The following is a 21,203-nucleotide window of genomic DNA, read 5'->3' on the forward strand; positions in this document are numbered from 1 at the left end:
TGCCATTTTAAACAAAATTGACCATCAGTGTTAGCAGATTAATCAGCTTAGCAAATACGGCTTTTAGCTGAATGGTAATGCGTGAGAATTGCTGGTCATCTACTAGAGAAATGTAGCGATTGTTGCGGTTTTGTATAGTATTATCAAAAACCACGGTGTTATAAAAAAATTATGGTGTTATCAGAAAGTACGCCGAACAAGGCTCCTTAATTTTTTCTCCCCTAGAGTTCTTTAATCTACTGATTCCTCCACGCTGTGGCCAGGATTCGATTGTGCAACATTTCAGCCAGCAGTTCAGCCGTATAGCCACAAGACCACCACTAATTGTTTACAGGGAGAAGCCTCGGTGTGTCTTCAGACCGGAAAAGCATCGCAAGGTAACAAAGATCCTCTGTACAATAAAAAAACAAAAAACATTGTGAATCTGTCAAAAAAAAAAACTGGTGCTTTTCTTTAAGTGAAGTAGTTCAATGTACATTGGAGATAATTATATGGGAACTCGCACAATATCTGTTAGGGCTTGGAAGCTATGACACTGTTCAATGGGGAAGCACCTAGAGTGATCCTTTCTGCACATCGACATCGCAACAATTATTAAACTAACGTTATCAAGCCTTTGGGAAAGTAAAACACGAACACAGTTTGTGGGAAATGCTGCGTAAAGATAATAACAACAACGACAAAATAAACACGTGCTCGATGAAAGCGTAATGACTCCTAGAAGCTGTTAATACTCTGTTACGTATATGGGCGCATTGAAACGTACTGTCTTTCAACATCGCCCTCTACAAGGTATTCCGGTGGATTTTTCTCATCGTCGACACTCTCTATCCCACTTTGGCACAGATTTCCCGCGTCAAATCAATATGCATCGCGAATACCTCGTGGACGCTATGACAAATCTCTCTCGCAATTTTCACTATAAGCAATAAACAGCACATCGTCAAAATGAGCCGACGTCTAACCTCTCCAGCATCCTTCTTTCATCAAGCCTACTTCCTCTTGCCACTCAAAGATGACCTCACTTGTCTTACCGTCATGACAGGACCTCCCGTGTGAGCTCAAGTTCATTGCTCACTGCCTGATCACTGGCGGCCGTGGTCAGTGAAGATTGTTGTGGGGCAGCCGAATCGCGCCACCGAAGTAGAGACGAAAGCATCCGCCATTGTAGCTGCTGTGATATCAGGGATAAGCGAAGCCTCAGGCCATCAGGTAAAGTGGTCAACACAACTCAGTACTGGTAGCCTTGACAAGGGGTAAGGGGACCCACGATGTCGATGTGGACCACTGCGAAGCGTTGATCAGTCTGCAGAAAACATCGAAGGGGGGGGGGGGGCTGCTGGATAACGATGTACTTTAGCACACTGACATCGTGCGCATGCACGTACCCAGTCGCAAATGTCAGCACTCATGTGGCACCAGACGTAGCATGATTTTTATTTTTATTTATTATACCTCATTTATTATTATACTTTTTATTTATTTGATCAGCCTTTGAGTTGCACGAATTCCAGAGTGTGAATGGTGGTGATTTTCTTACGGAAAACGGCGGGCAAACACGGCCTCTGTGGGCCCGTAGAGGTATCGGAAATAATTGGCTCGTCTTCAATGCAGACTGTATCCAGCTTCAGTAATGTTTGCGTATCCCGTAGCTGAGATATATATACTGTGTTGTCTTTTTGTGCTCTTGCAAGCTCGCCTAAATCAATAGGATAAAATGACAAAAATGACGTTTTTCAACCGCTGCGCGTGCAGCGTGCACGCTGCTAAATGCAACAGCAGGAGTGTTGTCCACGCCGTTTATATGCCGGATATCCGTCAAGAATTCAGAGATGAAGGCTAGTTGTCTCACTTCCCGTGGCATATACAGTGATGCAGTACGGCCTATTGATTAGCTGAGCGGCTTGTGATCTGTAAAAACTGTGAACGCTCTGCGTTCGAGTAGTTGGCGAAAGTGACGTACTGCCAGGTAGATGGCGAAAAGTTCCCTACCGAAAACGCTGTATCGTGTTTCATTAGGAGTCATGTGTTCTGAGAAGAACACAAGTGGTCCAAGCACCATTGACCTTTTGCTGTAGAACAGCTCCTAGCGCTGTGCTGGAAGCGTGAGTCATGAGTGCCAGAGGTCAATCTAGTTGTGGGGGTGGGGGGGGGGCGAGTAGCGTGACTTCGGCCAGGGCGCCCTTGATGGCATTAAAGCATTATCCACAGTAGTGTTCCAATGTAGTGCTTTTGCTGAGTGCTTGCCGCAAAGCATGTGTCTAGGGGTTCCAGTAGCGTGGCGCAGTTTCTGATAAAGTAGCAATAAAAAGTTTACGAGCGCAAAAAACCGGTGGAGCTTTGCGGTTGACGATGATTTGGGAAACTCCATGTTGGTTTCACTTAGCGAGAAAGTGGGCCGATGCCGTTGGTGTCCAAGTAGTGACCAAGGAATTCGAGGGCTTGTTGTTCGAATTGGCTCACTTCCGTGTTGATTATTACGCCATTTGCGGAAAGGCGTTGGGAAAACTGGCGGAGGTGGTGCAAGTGATCTTCGCGTGAAGAACTTGCGACTAGGATGTCATCAACATATGAAAATACGAAAGGCATTGTGCGCACAACGGAATCAATGAAACGCTGGGAAGTATGCGCAGCCTTTTATAGTCCCAGAATGGCATTCTGGTGAATTTAAATAGTTCGAAAGGGTTTCTGACTGCTGCTTTTGGAATGTCTTCATCTGCTACAGGAACTGCGTTATAGGCACGGACAAGATCAATGTTTGTAAAGACGGTTCTGCCATGAAGAGCTCAAGTGAAGTACTGTATGTTGGGCTGTGGGTAGCGCTCCGGAACGGTTTTGGATTTCAGAGACCAGTAATCTCCGCATGGCCTCCAATCCCCAGACTTTTTGAGGACAAGATGAAGCGGAGATGCCCAGCTACTAGAGGAGGGTATGGCGTTGCCAAATTCCAGCATATGCTTGCATTTCGACCAGGCCACTTTGAGTTTGTCTGGAGCTAGGCGTCGTGGCCGAGAAAACACAGGTGGTCCTGATGTGACATTGTGATGCCGAATGTCAAGGCACACTGGTTGAGTCTAGTTTGGTGGCGATGTAAGCTGAGGAAACTCTGCTAGGAGGGCTGCAAATGGCTTTTTGGCAACTTTGGCACATGAGAGTGCCATATCTGTAGTTGCGCGCATGGCGAGTCTATGAACAGAGAACTTTGTTGCGGAGTCAATTAGACGCTTTCTCTCGACATCGACAAAGAGTCGATGTTGGTTCAAAAAGTGTGCACTAATAATTGCAGAACCATCATTAGCGACCAAAAACACCCAACGGAAGATTTTTCAAAGCCCCAGGTTGACTGTTACTGAACGTTGCTTGTACACGGGAATGTGTGCTCCGTTTACAGCTTTGAGGTGGAACAGTTCAGTGGAAGTGCGTTGTGCTTTTGTGGCTGGGAGGACACTCACTTGGGCTCCTGTGTCTATTAGAAATTTTTGTCCGGTAGCTCGGTCGGACATTTGAAAAAGGTGACATTCTTCTTGGCGCCGACCACTCATCGTGACTAGTGGTCGGCCATTGAGTTTTGCGGCCCTTATGTGCAAGTCGAAAGGCAGCGGCGGCCATTTCCACCAAAACGGCGATGGTAAAAGCACCAACGTGTACCTAAGAAGTCACTTCGCCCTCGTCTGCGTCGGTTGAACGTCAAAGAATGACGACATTGGCGCTCACGATGTGCGGATGGCTCTGGGTAAAATGATGCCGTGATGAGATGTTCCAGCGGAGCAGGAAGACGTTCAATATCATAGGGGCCAACGATAGTGTGTGCAAGTTTAGGTGGCTTAGGTGGGGTGGCAGGAGTGGTCGGTGGTGTCGAGTGCGTGGGAGTACTGATGGAGGTGACTGGGAAACTTGCTGTTGCCACTTCCATAACTTTATCGGCTAGCGCGGCCAGTGATGTCAAATTCATGGCTACGGCTGTAGCAATATGGCTTGAACCTGTGACGACAGTCGCTAGAGAAAAAGTTCACCTAGCCCTGCAGTGTCCATAGTTGTCGCACTACTTTTGAGAAGCTGCGTCATTCGCCGCAAAAGCTGGTTTGGACGTCGGTCTGCAGAGCTCATTTGCGGAGCTTCTGTATTTTGGTTATATCTGACGCAGCGGTCTTTTTTAGGAGGGCTGCCTTGAGCTGGTCGTATGGTCATGCAGGGTGGTTGTTGTGAAACGAGGTAATTATGTTGACTACCTCTTCTACAGCTGTTAAGGGAAGTGCACCGACCACGTGGTGAAATTGCCGCTGCTGCAAGGTGATTCTTGATAGCTGAAATTGAGGTTCAACTTGCCGAAACCACACGGCAGGGCTGCGTTCCCGGTATGGCGGAAGATGGCAAGTGACGATGGAGACGGCTTCACTGAATGGATCCGTCGCTGGCGTCGTTTCGTTAGGGCTGGGCGTATGAAATTGATGCTCCATTTTGAAAAATCTGTGCGTTGGCGTCCAATCACTGTCCGTCGTGAGAGGCGTGGCTCTACGTTACTTAGGCGCGTTTAACGAAACCGGGTCGCCAGTTGTAGAGGGCACGCCACAGATTGACTGACTGCGAGACAAGACGACCGTGCGTTATGGTTGTTTATTATCCCTCTCGTGGGGGCGGCCCGCACTCACGTGTGGGCGGCCCCCACGAGAGGGGAAAGAAAGAGAGAAAGAGAAAAGCGTACAAGGGAGGATCTTTTACGTATATACAAAGGAACAGTGTAAGAGATGACACCCAGACTGAAGTTGAAGGCGCATAGTTTATGTTACGTGGGGGTGCGAAGGCATATGTTTGGACGCTGCGCCAGAGTCAATGAGGGTGGCGATTTGGGCTTGTTGGTATGGTAGCATGATAAAATATGATAGCGCAGACGAAGGACACGGATAAGAGAAGGCACAGTCAAGTCAACATACAAGAGAAGGCACGTTCAAGACAACACAGCGCTGTGTTGTCTTGAGTGTGCCTTCTCTAGTCCGCGTTCATGTCTTCGCTACCATATTTTATCATGCTACAATTTGCGTGTCCTATTTGTGGGGCATATTATGTTTTACTTATTTTTATCAAAGACCCCTGATTTATTAAGCATTGCTTTAAATTGGCGCTAAAAACTTCGTTGCGCTTATGCCATTTTCATTTGGCATGCCAGTACTCCTTGCTTCTTATCACCTTAAAGATTTCTTTATTGATCCTGAGACATAACCGTGTTTCACGTTAATGAATCAAAACTTTTTGTACTGCTCCTTTTGTTCATGTTTCTGAGAAGAGAAATAAAGTTAGAAAATTCAATATTAACGCCATCATTATACACTTGTTCAAAACTATATCCCAGAAGAATATTTTTAAAGCCCGGTAGTCAATTTTTGTCATAAACCTAAGCTCGTCACTTTTTTTCAGTCTCGAGGTGATCAACAGTGACAAATATGAGGAAATCATCTGTGATAGGTTTGTCATACACTCCAGCAAAAATATTTTTCTCGGAATAAGTCAGCACGTGGTGAACCATTGTAGAAGACGTTGCTGCTATTTGAGTTGGTGTGGTGATGAGATTGCAAAAGCGATACGATTTTAGCACGTACGTGTAGTAGTCGTTGACTGAAATACAGGTATCATTGTTAATATCACCAACAGTAACAGTAGATTGTTTGACGTTGTTTGTTAGGTTAACTCAGCATCTTTTAAAGTGTTTGAAGAAAGAAGAGAAAACACGCATTTGCGGGACGATGAACTACACCCACTGAAACAGAAGATTCCACCCTGACAAAAAGGGTCTTGCTGGCGCGTGTACTGCATGATACTGAAGGAAGAATTGTATACGAATGCTATTTTTAACAAAAAGACCACCATCCCCCCGAGAACGGCAGTAACGTTGCTGCTATAGCATTCTGTATTCGGGAATAACAATGTTTTTATTTATTTTTAGCCAAGTTTCAGTTACAACAGATACGTCAAAGCGTTGTGGCGGATGAAAACTATAACCAAGAAGTTGAAAGTTTTTCGTACGCTGCGAATGTTGCTTTAAATATTGACAGGCTGCTGCTGGCAGTTGCTGATTTAGGTAAGACGTTTTGTTTGAACTGGGTATGTGCGCTGGGTATAGGCACACGCGTACTACCTAAGCCACCACGCCAAGGTCATCATGGCATGTCAATTGAAACACGCTCGAATCGTCACTTTTAAGCATCAGGATCTTGCTGTCAGCCACCCACACAAGCTTTCATGTTTTTTCTCGTTTAACTGTATTGCCTTCACATGCAGAACCTTGTTCTGAGGACACATGAGTTCGCTTACGAACACCGGCTCGTTTCTCTCAAAACCAAGGGTCGACATGCTAAGTATTTGTGTTTAATGGCCCCCAACACTCTCTCTCGTGTCGATCTAGACAAAAGAGGGCCGCTGCCACGCGTCACTACACAATGAACAGCATCAAGTGCTTTGTCATAAAGCCTTAAACCCAACGACCATGCAATTTTGTTGATAGTCGAAGATAGATCCCGAGTAGGTGCCTGTGAGATTCCTTTCAGTTTAATATTTTCTCTTCGACTATACTGTTTGAGCTCAATCAGTTGCTTCCTAGTTTCTTTCAATACATTATTTAGCCTTGAATATTTCTTTTGGACACTGTATGCTGCATGTCTTTACCTCCGAAAGTTCCGACAACATGCTTTTTAATTCGTTTCTAGAATCTTTAGAGGATTCATTTATGCGCCTCATTGACTTGGTGATAGCTATCAATTCGGCCTTGACAGCATCAATGACGGAGTCATTGTGTACTCGATGCAGATTTCCTCTTTGTCTTTGTTTCAATTGATATGTTTACAGATACATTTGCTGAAACGTTCCGAAACCTGTGTACTTGGTGTCTGCTATTTTTGCGCCTATGAAACGTGTTGGATTGGCTTTGTGCACCCGATGAAAATTACTTTGTTCACTTTATTGTTTGATGTGGATCAAAGCAGGTTTATTGAATATTTACGGAAGCTGTGTACCTGGCTTCTGCTAGATTATGCGCCTATAATAAAGTGGTCAATACTCCTTGGTACCCGGTGCACATTTCTTTGTTTTCTATTATTTGTTTGATATGGTTCGAAGCACAATTATTGAACTGTTTCGAATCATGTGTACCTAGCTTCCGCTCTATTTGCCCCTACAATTGCGTGATGAATTGTTCTTGCGTACCCGATGCAGATTTATTTGATCTGTTTCTTTTGTTTGAAAGGGTTGCATGCACTCATAACTATTGAACTGTTCCGAAACCTGTTTACCTCGCTTCTTTTTTATATGCACCCATAATAGTGTGTTGAACTGTTCTTGTGTTCCCGACGCAGGTTTATTTGTTCTCTTTATTTTGTTTGATAGTGTCGCAATTTTAATTATTGAACTTTTCCGAAACTTGTGTACCTGGCTTCTTGTCTATTATGGACCCATATTAGCATGTTGAATTGTCCTTGTGTACCCTAAGCACATTTATTTTTTCTCTTTCTTTTGTTTGATAGTGTTCCACGCCAATATGGTATTACACTGTTACTAAACATGTGCACCTGGCTTTTTGCATAATATGCGCCCGCAATAGTGTGTTGAATGGTCCTTGTGTACCCGATGTATATTTATTTGTTCTCTTCTTTTGTTTGAGAGGATTGATAATATTCATTTAACTGTTCCGAAACCTGTGTGCCTGGCTTCTTGACTATTATGCGCCAGTAATAGCGCGTTTGATTGTCCTTGTGTACCTGACGCACATTTACTTCTTTTTTTTGTTTGGCTTGATAGGGTTGCAATTGCTCTTAATGAACTGTTCCGAAACCTGTGTACCAGGCTTCTTGTCTATTATGGACCAATATTAGCATGTAGAATTGACCTTGTGTACCCGAGGCGCATTTATTTGTTCTCCTTCTTTTCCTTGATAGGGTTTCAGTCATATTTATTGAACTGTTTAAAGCCCATGTACCTAGCCTCTTGCATATATAGCACATACTATAGCGTGTTAGGTGTCCTTCTGTACCTGATACACCTTTACTTGTTCTCCTTCTTCTGTTTAATATGGTTTCAATAATTTATTGGGATGTTCCCAATCCCATTCACCTGCTCTATGTGACCACAATAGCATGTTGAATTGAGCTTGTGTACCCCATTAGGCTGTAGTAACCTGCACTTCGCCGATGACATTGCATTGCTGAGTAACTCATGGGACGAGGAGCAACTCATGATTACATTACTGAGTAACTCATGGGACGAGGAGCAACTCATGATTACTGAGTAGACACGGAGAGCAAAAAGGTAGGTCTGAAAAAAATTTGCTGAAAACTAAAGTAATGTACGAAAACCTCGGCAGAGAACAGCGCTTCGAGATAGGTAATAATGCACTTGAAGTTGTACAAGACTACGTCTACTAAAGACAGTTGATAATTGCGGACCCGAACCATGAGTTTGAACCAACTTGAAGAATAAGAATGGGATGGAGCACGTTTGGCAAGCACTCAGAAATAATTACTGGTAGATTGCAACTATCTCTCAATAGGAAGGTATATAACAGCTGCATCTTACCAGTACTTACCTACGGAGGAGAAACCTGCAGGCTTACAAAGAAGGTTCCGCTCATATTGATGAGGACGCAGCGGGCGATGAAAAAAAATGATAGATGTAACCTTGAGAGACAAGAAGAGAGCGGAGTGCTTCAGGGAACAAACTGGGGTGAAGGATAATATAGTTGAAATCAAGAAAAAATGGACGTGGGCCAGGTATGTAGCGCGTAGGCAGGATAAGCGCTGATCAATAAGGACAACTAACCAAATTCTCAAAGAAGGCAAGCGGGTTAGGAGGAGTCAGAAAGTTGATTGTGCAGATAGGAAGCTTGCGAGTGTAAAGTGGCAGCAGCAAGCACAGGACCATGTTGACTGGCGGATCATGAGAGAGGCTTTTGTCTCGCAGTAGACGTAGTCAGGCTGATGATGATGATTGTGATGAAATTTATCCAGTTCATATTTCTTTCTTTCTTTCATTTGATATGTTTCCAACTATAATTTTGAAATATTCGGAAACCTGTGTAGCTGGCATCTGCTCTATTTTGCGCCTACATCATCGTCTTCAATTGTCGTTGTGTACCCGGTGCCCATTTCATTGTTCTCTTTATTTTGTTTGACATGGATGAGATAGATTTATTGAGCTGTCCTGAAGCCTGTGTTCTCAGCACCTCCTCCATTACGCGCCTACAATGGCGTGTTGAATCTTTGTGTGCCCGATGCACATTTCATTGCTCTCTTTGCTTTGTTTCACGAGTTTTTAATTACAAAAATAAACTGTTAAAAAGCCGCTGTACCTGGCAACTTCTCTATCTTGCGCCTAAAGTCGCGTACTCAATTGTCCTTGTGTACCTGATGTACACTTATTTCTTCTCTTTATTTTGTTTGGTAGGGTTCTAATTACGTTTTCTGGGCTGATTCAAAACCTGTGTTCCTAGCTTGTGCTATATTATGCATCTACAATATCGTGTTGTGTTGTCCTTGCGTACCCTATACACAATCTCTTGTTATTTTTAAAAACCTTTGTTCATTTGGTTCCTATTTCCTTTATTGACCTGTTCTGAAACCTGTGTACCTGCCTTCTGCTCTGTTACGCGCCTACAATAGCGTGTTGAGTTCTCTTTGTGTACCCGATGAATATTTCTTGCCTTCTATGCTTTGTTTGATGATGTTTATTTTACATTTATTGAACTGTTCCAAAAGCTGTACTTCTGGCAACTGCTCCATCAAGCGCCTACAATAGCATGTTCACGTGTCTTTTGTGTACCGTATACAACTGTCTTTGTCTCTTTCTTTTGTTTGATTGGGGTCCAATTACCCTTATTGGGCTGTTTTGAAACCTGTTTTCCTGGCTTCTGAAGAATTAGGTTCCTACAATAGCATGTTGAGTTCTCCTTGTGCACCCGATGATCACTTTGTTTTGTTTCTTTCGTTTCATACGGCTACAATGACATGTATTGATCTGTTTTAAAAATGTGCACCTGGCACCCTTTCTAATATGCGCCTACAATCACGTATCTAATTCTTCTTGCCTAGCGATGCACAATTTTTTTTCTTTTTGCTTAGTATGGTGCTAATTATGTTTTTTTTTCTTTTGTATCAATCCTATACCTGGCTTCTGCTCTAATATTCGCCAACAGTATCGTGTTAAACTGTACTTGTGTACCTTATATAAATTTATTTTTCCGTTTTTTGTTCGATGTAGTTTCATTTAAGCATTTTGAACTGTTTTGAAGCCTGTATATCCCAGGATTTATAATATAATTTTGGTCCCTTGAGGTAGGATAAATGAAACGAAAAGTAAATACCCAAAGACATTCTGCCAGCTCTATTCTATTGATGTACTGTAAATAATTAAGTACTTCTTTAAGAACTTGTTCTAACTTTCTGGTATAGTGATTCTGAGGACGGAGGAATCAGCCATGATTTTTTGTTAGCTCTGAGAGTTCTATCCTTTTCGTAGAAGGTGATAGTTTAACAAGCATCCTAGTGTGGGTTTTTAAAGGAGTTTGACTATACGTTTATATACGGCCTGGCCACCTAACGCAGGATGCCTTCACCGCTATGCGGCTCTACTGCATTTATTTTTGCGCTTTCGCCAAAGTAAGCTGATTGCCCAATGACAAGCAATATTTATACCCCGGCAACGAAAATTAGCTTACACTGACCGGGGCGACGACGTGCAACGCGTTATGGATCTCTGTGCTGACCATAACCTTCATGTGTGATGTAGTTTATTTTCTTTACCTCAAGCATTCAATGCACAAAACAGCCAATAGCCGTGTGAACTCACCGCCATGCCGTTCTCTCCAGGGACGCCGGGCTTGCCGGGCTCGCCTCGTGGTCCTTGTAGCCCCTGGCTTCCCTTCGTACCTGGTCCACCTGCATCACCCTGCGATGGAACACTTTCGTGTTTATTCATTTATTCAATACACCAGACCTTAGTTCGGTTCATACAGGAGGAAAGTACATAATTACATATATTCCTGTGTGATAGGAAAAACGACAATAAGTCAATAAATGAAAAACGGTTGAAAGATCCCTAGTACAGTGAGAATTAATTATATGTGATGCGCAAATGGGGAAGGTGGATATGTAGCTTCAAATTCAGTCCAACATTTTAAAATTTTATGAGGCGGACGGATGCAGTACACAGTAAGCAAAATTAGAAATGTTATGCGCACTCACGTACTAGATATAATGCAAGTATGTTTATACTGGTGTAACGACGGCATAACTAACGTTGGCAATACCAGCACGAGCACTGTTAGGCATGTAAGTTATACCGAACATGACTTCCTTGTCGTGATTATCCTGTTTGCGCCGGGCGTTTGTGTTCGTCGTTCATTCACGTCACCCGACTGGGCGGCATTGGAAAAGCTCTCCGGCGTGTCCGCCTGTATTTCAGTGCTCTGCGAGACACTGAGACATACTTTCAAGCGTGACCAGTGCCGCCATTGCGCTGAAAGGCACTGACCATGCTACACAGTACCTCCTCACACAATGCAGACACTGGCGGCACACTGAAATAAAACATGAGCCAGCCACACAACCCTTACAAAAATTATTTTTGAAAAAACAGAGAGACGTTATTGAGCAATAACAACAGATGGGATCGAAAATACATAATGGTTCAATTAAAATACTGTTGAGGAAATTGTTGACCAGTAATAAATATCGGCTTATGACTTTCCTTTGAAAACCATCAATGAACTCGACATAGATTTCTCATTGAGAGCAAATGAATTGGCGATGAAAAATACGTTGTGCATCAATTGAAATATCACAATGGCAATTGTTCACAAGCCTTGAAGATTGACCCACGAATTTCAATTGAAAGCTATCAATGGATCATCAATGCAAAAAAAAATTATTTTTCACACTCGAGAGCGTTTTCTCGCCAATAATGTGGTAGATATTTTAACCATAGGTAATTCAAAAACTTACCTACATCTGCGAACCACCCCAGTACTGGAATCCAACTCGAGACCTCGTGCACGTGAAGCAGATGTCCTACCCATTGCACCACAGTGCCACCGCGCGAAGGCAAGTCTTTTTGCGGGAGTATATATCTACCAAGTGGCTTTTTGCAAATCTTCGGCAGAACTTTGAAATTTTTTTTGTGTCATGTGCATTTGATTGTCCATGCATTTGATCAGAGAATAGTTTGTAGTGCTTCGTGAACTCGAGACAACCATGGTGAGCGCTTTCGGCTCCGAGTTCGGTTCGTGGTGCGCCATTCTGCAAGAACGATTACCGTGTGTTCGCGCGTCGTTTTAATGCTTCCCTGTGAACCGCGCGTGTTTCGCACACCGAAATTGACAGATACCAGCGCAACGAGGCTTTGTTCGGCTGTCAAAACCTACGTGTGTCACGCAAGTGCGTGTGCCGTACGTAATTTTGCTTATTAGTGCCACGAGGTACTCGCGTGTCAGTGACAGCAGCCTATTCTCAGCTGCTTGAAGACAATGCGCTTTCGCACGTAAACGTTTCATTGGTATTTTAGTGTGACTACTCTAACGTTTGCATTTCGTACGTGCGAACTGCCACGAGCTGCACGCCGGGGAAGCAGTGCCTTTTTAGGATTTTGACGATTGCTTATTCTTGCAATTAAACTATGTGTATTATTTCACAATATAGAGTGCTTTTTATTCATTTTCACTCTTTAACTGATCTTATTTATGAGAATTTGGCTAAGCTTACCTTTTAATCAGCATCACACCGCTGTTCAAGTCAGTGCCGAAACGCGCATCAAGCTCAAGTATGACGTACAGAAATTAAAGGCGGACAGGTAGGCCTCCCTCTAAATAAATAATGCATCTGCACATGTCTTTCGCGAAAATCCGCATGCAGAAAGGTTCAAGAAATGGTGCAGAACGAACCTTAAAATCCATAATTTTACTGCATGCAGTTGCTCTTTAGAAAATGGGGATTTTTATGTGGTACATTTTCTCCACAGCAGTACACTAGTTCTCTTTGTCGTGGTTCACTGTTACAAATTCATGCTGGAATAGGAGAACTGTACTTAATATTCAAAACAGTGAGCAAATATCGGTGACATACGCTCTCCGGCTGACTTCTGCCCCTGATTTCTGTTTACTTGATGTTCAAGTTCATCATCAAATAGCCAACCACTAATCAATCATCAACCAACCAATTTTCACTTTTGATCTTTCTCTGTGTTGCTGCCTTCTGTTTGTTTCTTTTTTGCCATCCTTTACTAAAGCAATCAGTTTAGTTGGCCTTGTAGAACACGAGCATCAACATATTGGCCAGTGTTTCAGTACTGTCACGCATGCAATATATAGCGGTCACACCACGAACACAAAACTTCTCTTCTTCTGCGGTTCTCGCCTATGTTTTATTTTTTTCTTTCCCCCTCCTTCACGCGCGCACTCGCAGAAGAACATGAGCGGTCACGCGTCTCATTTTTTTTATGAAATATTGCTCACAAGATTTTTTGTGCATGGTTTTTTTATAGAAATGAGACAATAAAAGTTTTATTGCAAAGTACTCTACAGAAATATTGTTTACGAAAGGATTCGTTCATAGTTTTTTTGATAGAAATGAGACAATAAAATTTCTATAGCAAAGTGCTGAACAGAAATACTGTTTACGAAATACTTCCTCAACTGTATTTCAATAAAGTTAGTCAATGACATTTTCACTGCAAATTCTCAACAGAGATATTGTTGACGAAGTATTGAAGCAAGTCAATGAGTATTTCGGAACCATTATTGATCAATAGAGTCAATCATTTGATCGCAGTGCGAATAGCGAAAATCAGGTCATTTTTATAAGGAAGGGTTTCTATATTATTCGACTTCGTCGGGATCACAAGCTCTCGTGCGTATTTTAGAATATTTTCTGCAAACTATTTTACACTTTCTCGGAAGCGTGAGATCGTGCGAGGTGATTGTGCTTCATTATTAGCGTCGAAAAACTCATTCGTGTTAATACAATACGGTACTTGAATTAGTGTTACAATCGACACCAACCGGTTCTAGCAACCAATCTTCATATGGGCTCATACCACTCCGCTCAATGTCAGTGGCAGCACTCACAACGTGGCAACATTTACAACGCTCAATGTTGGCTTTTCAAGAGTTTGGTTGCCATGCTTTTTATGCTCCGGGCATGTCTGTTGACGTGTGCGCTTGTTCTAGAGGTGAGCACGAGCACTTGCGGTGTTTCCTTTCTCATCACCGGGAGCTCAATAAGTGCCCATCTCCACGCACCTACCCATCACGAACACCTTGGAACCGAAGGCCGCGGCACGCAGACCTCACAATGTGGCTGTAGTGCGAGCCCACCGCCAACACCTCGTGGTGAGACCTTGCGAGAATTGAAAAACACGTCAGCGTCGGCAACAATCGCAAGTGAGCACTAAAATTTATCCGGACTTTGCGGCAGCGGCGAAAGGTCGCGCCGCCGAAACAAAGAGGGATCGTCGACAAGCCAATGCCCCAGTGAGAGCCCGCGAAGCAGAGGCAGCACGCAAGCGGTGGCGAGATAGCCTTGAATGGGAGCGAGTGCCAATAACAGTGGTCAAGCGCCGAAAGCGGTCGCTACCTGAGGTTGGCGGCGCAGATGCGCGCCTTAAGCGTGAATTATTTGATCGCTCATTCGGCCACGGCTGTAAGGTATGTGACCACTTGAGGTTCGAAGAAAACCTCATTACTGTCACCTCTATCCGCAACAAGCAGTCCACTCCAATGACATGACCGTACTCCAACAAGACATGTCCGCATTCCAACGAGTCGTGCAATATATATACCTGTAGCGGAACGTGCCCGACGACGCCGCCTTCGACGTACACCTCAAGCGTCAGCTCGTTCACAAGTCATCCTTCAAGAAGGAACTCATCCAGAAGATTCACGAGTTCTCCAGATCAGTTTCGAACAAACACTGTTAGGCTTTTCATCGCGATATTGAAAAGTAGAGGAAAGATAACTGCCCCCTCTATATTCACTCTCGCTCTCAAGATAAATTTCGAGAATTTATTCTAACCGATCTTGTTAGTGGCCCTTCAATCCCTGAGGAAGGAGCTAACCTACACGTATAATTGTCGAAGACCCATATCAGAAATCGCCTAAAGCACAAACTTGTGCGAGATACCATCAAAACTTTTGGGCAAGTCTAGAGCTAATATGCCTCTAGTGTCCCTGGTGTTGTCAATAATTTGCCTCTTGATAGGGACTGCCACTCCTTCAGACGAAACTCCCTATCGCTCTACCACGGCTACGTATCGCCGCTTCGCCCCAGCATGCCCACTGCAGAACGCCACTCGGAAAACTGACAATACAGTTTTGGAGAGATAAGTGCGTCCCGCTGATCATCGAAAATACCTCCTGTTCACTTAGCCTATATGTTGTCACTAACTCTTGATGGTATTGCTGTGGAAGCTCTTGTTGACACCGGTGCAACCACTTCTAATCAGCGTAGTGACTTGTGCTCGCGGCTCCATAAAGTCAGAACACCTTATATGGACGTTGTGTTGCGTAGCGCAAATAACGTAATAATTCAACCCAACGAACAGTCTACGGCTCACGTTTCAATCTATCGCGTACGTCACCACACCGAGATGATTGTGTTGCCCGCGTGCGTTCATGAACTTATCCTCGGTTGGGACTTCCTGCATTTTGCTTACGCGGTTATATCATTTCAACAAAACGTAGTTCACATCACGGTTCCACTCAATGCACCCATTCCGGTCTTGTCAACCTCGATCTGCTACTTAGTCATTCTTGAAGACTGCGTCCTGCGCCCTCATCACGAGTACAATTCAGCTATCGCATCTACTCAAGTAGCCGATGGTGAAGTATTCGCTGCACCTTCTTTTCGCTGCACTTCCCATAAAATTTGGTAGCCTCTTCTTCCAGTTTTCCTGTGGCTGCGCTCTTCTGTTCGTTTTGAAGACAAATGCAGAATCCATGATGTTTTCCAAGGAAATGACGGAGGCGATGATAGACACCTCTCCATAGACGTCCATCACAGCACTCTGTCCGTGTTCATCAACAGTACCAGTTTCGGGTTCATGTTCTTCCACTTACCGAGCCGCTATCGGTTCAGACCTAATATCTGAACAGTTCGAAGCGCTATTGACAATTTTAGTTAAGCACAAAGCCTGCTTTGACACCTGTGCTACAGCACTCAGCCATACTTCCGTGGTTGTACACCATATTGAAAGCGATGGTTCTCGTGTCATACGCTGTTGGCCATATCGTGTTTCGACGTCAGAGAGAATAGTCATTGAAAAAGAAGCTAACGACATGCTATAGCGAAATATAATACCGCCTTCTTCGAGTTCCTGGGTATCTCTGGTAGTTTTAGTGAAAAAAAATGACTCTGTTCATTAAGGTTTTGACTACCGGGCATTAAATAAGATCGCATGCAAGGGCGTATATCACATGCCTCGAATTGATGACGCTTTAGACATGCCTCAAGGGGCGATATATTTTTCTGGCCTTATTATACAATCAGGCTACTGGCAGAGGCTGGCAAATGAAACACTGTCTTTGCTACGCCGGATAGCTTTTATGAATTTATTATAATGCCATTTGGTTTGTGCAATGCTCCAGCCACGTTTGAGCGTATGATTGATATTGTCGTTCATGGTCAAAGATGGAATACCTGCCTCTGTTACTTAGGTGATGTCCGTGTTTTCTCATCTACATTTAGCCAACAACTTCAACTATTAGATGATGTACTTCGAAGTCTTTCGAAGGCTGGCCTTGAGATAAGTACAAAAAGTGCACATTTGCCAGCAAAACTATCAAAGTACCCGGTCGTATCGAAATACGGCATCCAACGAGACCTTGAGAAGGTCGGAGTTGTGCTGCAGTTTCATCGACCATCAAATCAAAAGATGTTGCGCAGCTTTCTTGATATGTCGTCCTGCTTTCGTTGCTTTATACGCAACTCTGCTACAATAGTGGCTTCACCAAATAAGTTATTCGCCATTGGTTCTTTTTTCTTGTGGTCCAATGACTGCGAGTTCACAATTGATATTTTGAAAGGATGCCTGACTTCCTCATCAGTGCTGCGCCACTTTGACAAGAGAGTGCTCACCATGCTTCACACTAATACACGCCCGAAAGCACTGGCTCATTCCTCCTGCAGCGTTAGATGCAAGGTTGCAAAGTGACGTACGTGAAACTATGTTTAATCTTGTAAAAGATTATTCTTTCATCTTTAAAACAGTCAAAGAACTTATTTCCAGAGATCAGTTCCGCACTAAAAAGCAATCTTAAGGTCAGGCAGAAAATAATCTGATCGCATCAGTGCCAAATGTTGATTCACTTCATAAAAATAATTTTAGCATACTAGCGCAAAGCGCTAATTCTGATATATACCTTCCAGCGTTACCTCGGGTAGCCTTTACACGGTGTCGTAATCTCGCTAAAACCACTGCTTCCTATTTTTTCTATAAGAATGAAGGCAGTTTAAGCTGTCACAAAATACTTTAAGGTCTGCAAAATACAGTGCATCAGACCAACTAAAACACCCTTCAGACACCAACTTAACAACCAGAAGTGTCATGCTGCTAGTATTTTTGAACTCCCGATATCAAAACACGTGCGAATGCCAGGCCACTCATTTGATAACACTGCAGTTAAAATCCTTCAATCTAGTTTCCGTTCCCACCACAAGAACGAGTATCTAGAATCATATATAGTTGATAAATTTTAAGCAGTGACTTGCAGTAATGAAAGTGCTAGTAAACTTTTGTTTCTCTTTATTTAGTTGATCTGGACAATCCCCGAAGTTTTTAATGCTACTCTTTCACGCACAGGGATTAGTATTTTTTTATTTCATTTTGTTAACTTACAAGAATGCAAGCTTGGCCAAGTTGGTACGAGTGATAACTTCAAGTTTTTTCAGCACGTGAAATAAAGAAAACAAGAGACAGGGTAGACAGAAAGAGCGCTGACTACCGACTTTATTTCTTAGAAAGTCAAAATATATGAGTTAAAAAGAACGAGACAGAACAGGAAAATAGAGGACAAGCCTAAGGAATGCGTCAGTATCAAAACAATTGTGATTCGTGCTTGCTTGCCTTAAAGCCTAGCTAATTACGTTGTAATTGTGATAAAGCAACACATGGAGAGCTGACGCACTTCTCCCCTAGCAATTGTATTCTTTCCGCTTCAATGATTTTGCGGATTACCTGATTCCTATTCCTCGCCAATATAAAGCACAAAACGAAGAGGAGGATGCAACCATCATCCTAGCAACGGATGTCAGGGTGCCTTTTTATCAAATTGCGCACGTTGTTTTGGTGATCTCTGAGGTGGTCGTTTCTGCGTTTGTGGGTTTGGCTGACATAAGCGTTCTCACACGTCAGTGGCTTCAAGTGCTCCCACTGCGCCTGCGACGTAGCGTGAACTGTGCGCTACAGAGTGAGAGGCAGAGTTTGTGCGAGGTGTACTAACCCGCTTGCAATGTCTGTGTAATTTTTCAGGCGCAGAAATCACCACCTGATTGTTGGCGGCCTGACCAATCTTTTTTAGCCTGTTCGAAGCGTAGTGTGCATATGATAGTAGGTTAGGCCAGCTCTTTCTGATGCTGCTGCACTTTTCGGGTTTGTTGGCTCTCTTCACGACAGTGAACATTTTTTCCACCACCAAAACAAAAACGTGCGCGGGGTAACCGGCTTTTGTCAGACACTCCAATGGTATAGAAAAGCGGCGATGCGCCCTGTGTGGGCAAGACTTCTTTAAGGGGTTGACAAAGCAGAGGTTAGCCATGCTGCGCTTAACCTATTTTGAGTGAGCCGAGGAAAAAGCCAAAAGTGGCATGCCACTTGATGATTCATACATCTAAAAAACAAAAGAGCATTCTATCGAAAGCTTCAAATCTAGAAACTTCAGATTGTTATCTGTGGAAAATTCATACGTCGAAACAAGCGGTTGCAGGCACTGTCGCAAAACAGTCAAAACATAGGAGGAAATGGCCTGTAAATGTCGACTATTCCATTTCACCAACACTAAATGATTGCGAACAAAACGCAAACCTTAAAAATTACAAAGTCGTCAAGCTTGTTTGACAAGATACGATCACTACGCAACATACGACATTTGTACACTTTTTTTCCCCCCGCTCAGCGTTGATTCGTGCATTAAGGACTAACAAAGTTTCCAAGCGTCCACCCGTATGACCACCACCACCAACCTCCATCTGATGCCATTGCGTGAAGTAGATGATACGATAGGCAGGTAGTAATTTTTTTGTAAACAGTTACGTGTAAAAGAAAGTTGCCTTGTCCACAAGCCTTGCACGGGGGCCCGTTCACCTACGCCTTTTAAGTGTTATAAAAAGCAGTCTCGTGGTAAACACTCGATGCTGATATGCTTCTGTTTAACTTAAATTGTGACAAAGAAAGGGTTTGTGTTACGAACAAAGCAGTAGACCACTCGACGCTTAGATTTCTGGACTCAGCTGTTGCGGTAGGTGTTTTTCTCACTGGCTGCCTTGGCTAAGTAACATCGGAATTTATGCCTTGCTGGAGAAGCATCGAATTTCTTCGATGTTTACTCGTCGTTTAGTTCGCCTAACACACAGTTTCAGTTTTTCTGATAGCCTCTATCGGCCTAACATGAATGTGTCTGTTCAACATCAATAATTGCTGGGCTGTCATGTGTCAAACAAAATATCATTTTGAAGTACGCTGTAGTGTGCGTATCTAGATTGTGACCGCTTGGGGTTTTCCAATGCGCATATATATCTTGGTTCATGGGTGTTCTTTTTATACTTCTCTCCCATCGAAAATTGCGATGAGAGATCTGCCATCATGGTACAACACTGTCCCTTCGATACTACAAGCATAGACGCAGTCCACTTTGTAGGGCTTCTCTCTGTTTTTTGGTGATTTTCATGTTAGAGTATACCCTTCGGACAAAGTTATTTTTCTAAACCGCAGTGCAGCATTACTGGAGCAACAGCTTTTTGAGCTGTTCGTTTCAAAATAAAGCACGTCAGCGGCGCACGCGCGTGTTCTCGGAGTGGTACACTGCTGCCGCTCATCCGGCCGCGAGCAGCTGAGTTCTCTCCCCCTGGTGCTCTAAAGCTTCTTGATCTTGGCAAAGTACCGCCAGCACTGCACTCGCCGCCGCGTGCGCGACCTCCTCTCTCCATTCTTGCCCCTTCCCAGTTCCTCCCGTTCTCCGCCGCAGTTTCTGCGCGATGGTTCGTCTCCTTCGCGGTTGCCCGTGGTGACCCCAGGGTGGCGCGTGACACGCGTACCGAACATTGCACACTCTTTGTTTCCTGCTTTGTTTGCTGGTGGTTGCGCCTGCAACCAGAATAGAAATGGCTACATTTTGTATGATATCCTGGTAAACGCATAAGCTTTTGTAAGAAGCCGTCGCTGCACTATATCGGCTGAAAGTACTTAATTCTGTCAAATAACACGTTCTTTGCGAGTGATGGCGCTTTTCCTATTGCTCGTACAAAGTCATCACTAAGTGTTGAAAATATTTGAGAATTATTCCTGCATGATAAAATTAGTTTTTTGTTTGCGCCTAACTGTGCGTCGCGTGAAAATAAGATTTTTGTGAATGTGGTGAATATTCGGTCGAGACTCTCTTGAATTACACTTCGGCAACTGTTATTCAGTTTGAAACTAAATACAAAACTGCTTATTTAGTCTGAACAAACTACAAAAGCGAACAGTTACCTGCTATGATACAGGTTCTTGATTGTGCCAATCATGATCGTGAGAATCTGTTGAAAACTATTGCGCGAAAAGTAAGTGTATGAACGAATGTATCGAGGTGACACTGGTGACGGTCACCAAATGGGTTTTTATATGGAGGGAGTCGGCTACTCACACGTAAAATACTACACGAGTGCGATCGCCTCGTTACGGTAGTCTAGTGGCTAAGGTACTCGGCTGCTGACCTGCAGGTCACGAGATTGAATTCCGGCTGCGGCCTGCGTTTCCGATGGAGGCGTAAATGCTGCAGGCCCGTGTGCTCAGATTCAGGCGCACGTAAAGAACCCAGGTGGTCGAAATTTGCGGGGCCCTCCACTATGGCGTCTCTCATAATCATATCGTGGCTTTAGGACGTTAAGCCGCACATATCAACCTACGCGGGTGTGATCTGGCACTAGAGAAACAAAAAAAGCACTGCCAGCAAAAGTTGTCGCGAGAAAACATTACCTTCT

At 43.7% G+C, this 21,203-nt stretch overlaps 1 protein-coding gene across 1 annotated transcript in view; it reads right to left on the bottom strand.

The window, feature by feature from the left end:
- The window catches only part of LOC119172983 (uncharacterized), a 1,299,788-nt gene that overhangs the window by 863,927 nt on the left and 414,658 nt on the right, over positions 1 to 21,203 (bottom strand). Inside the window, exon 18 of the mRNA XM_075893951.1 lies at positions 10,828 to 10,926. Coding sequence (XP_075750066.1) covers positions 10,828 to 10,926 — 99 coding nt within the window. The remainder of the gene's footprint in view (positions 1 to 10,827; positions 10,927 to 21,203) is intronic.

This window comes from Rhipicephalus microplus, chromosome 4 (genome assembly GCF_043290135.1).
Source record: "Rhipicephalus microplus isolate Deutch F79 chromosome 4, USDA_Rmic, whole genome shotgun sequence".
NCBI lineage: Eukaryota > Metazoa > Arthropoda > Arachnida > Ixodida > Ixodidae > Rhipicephalus > Rhipicephalus microplus.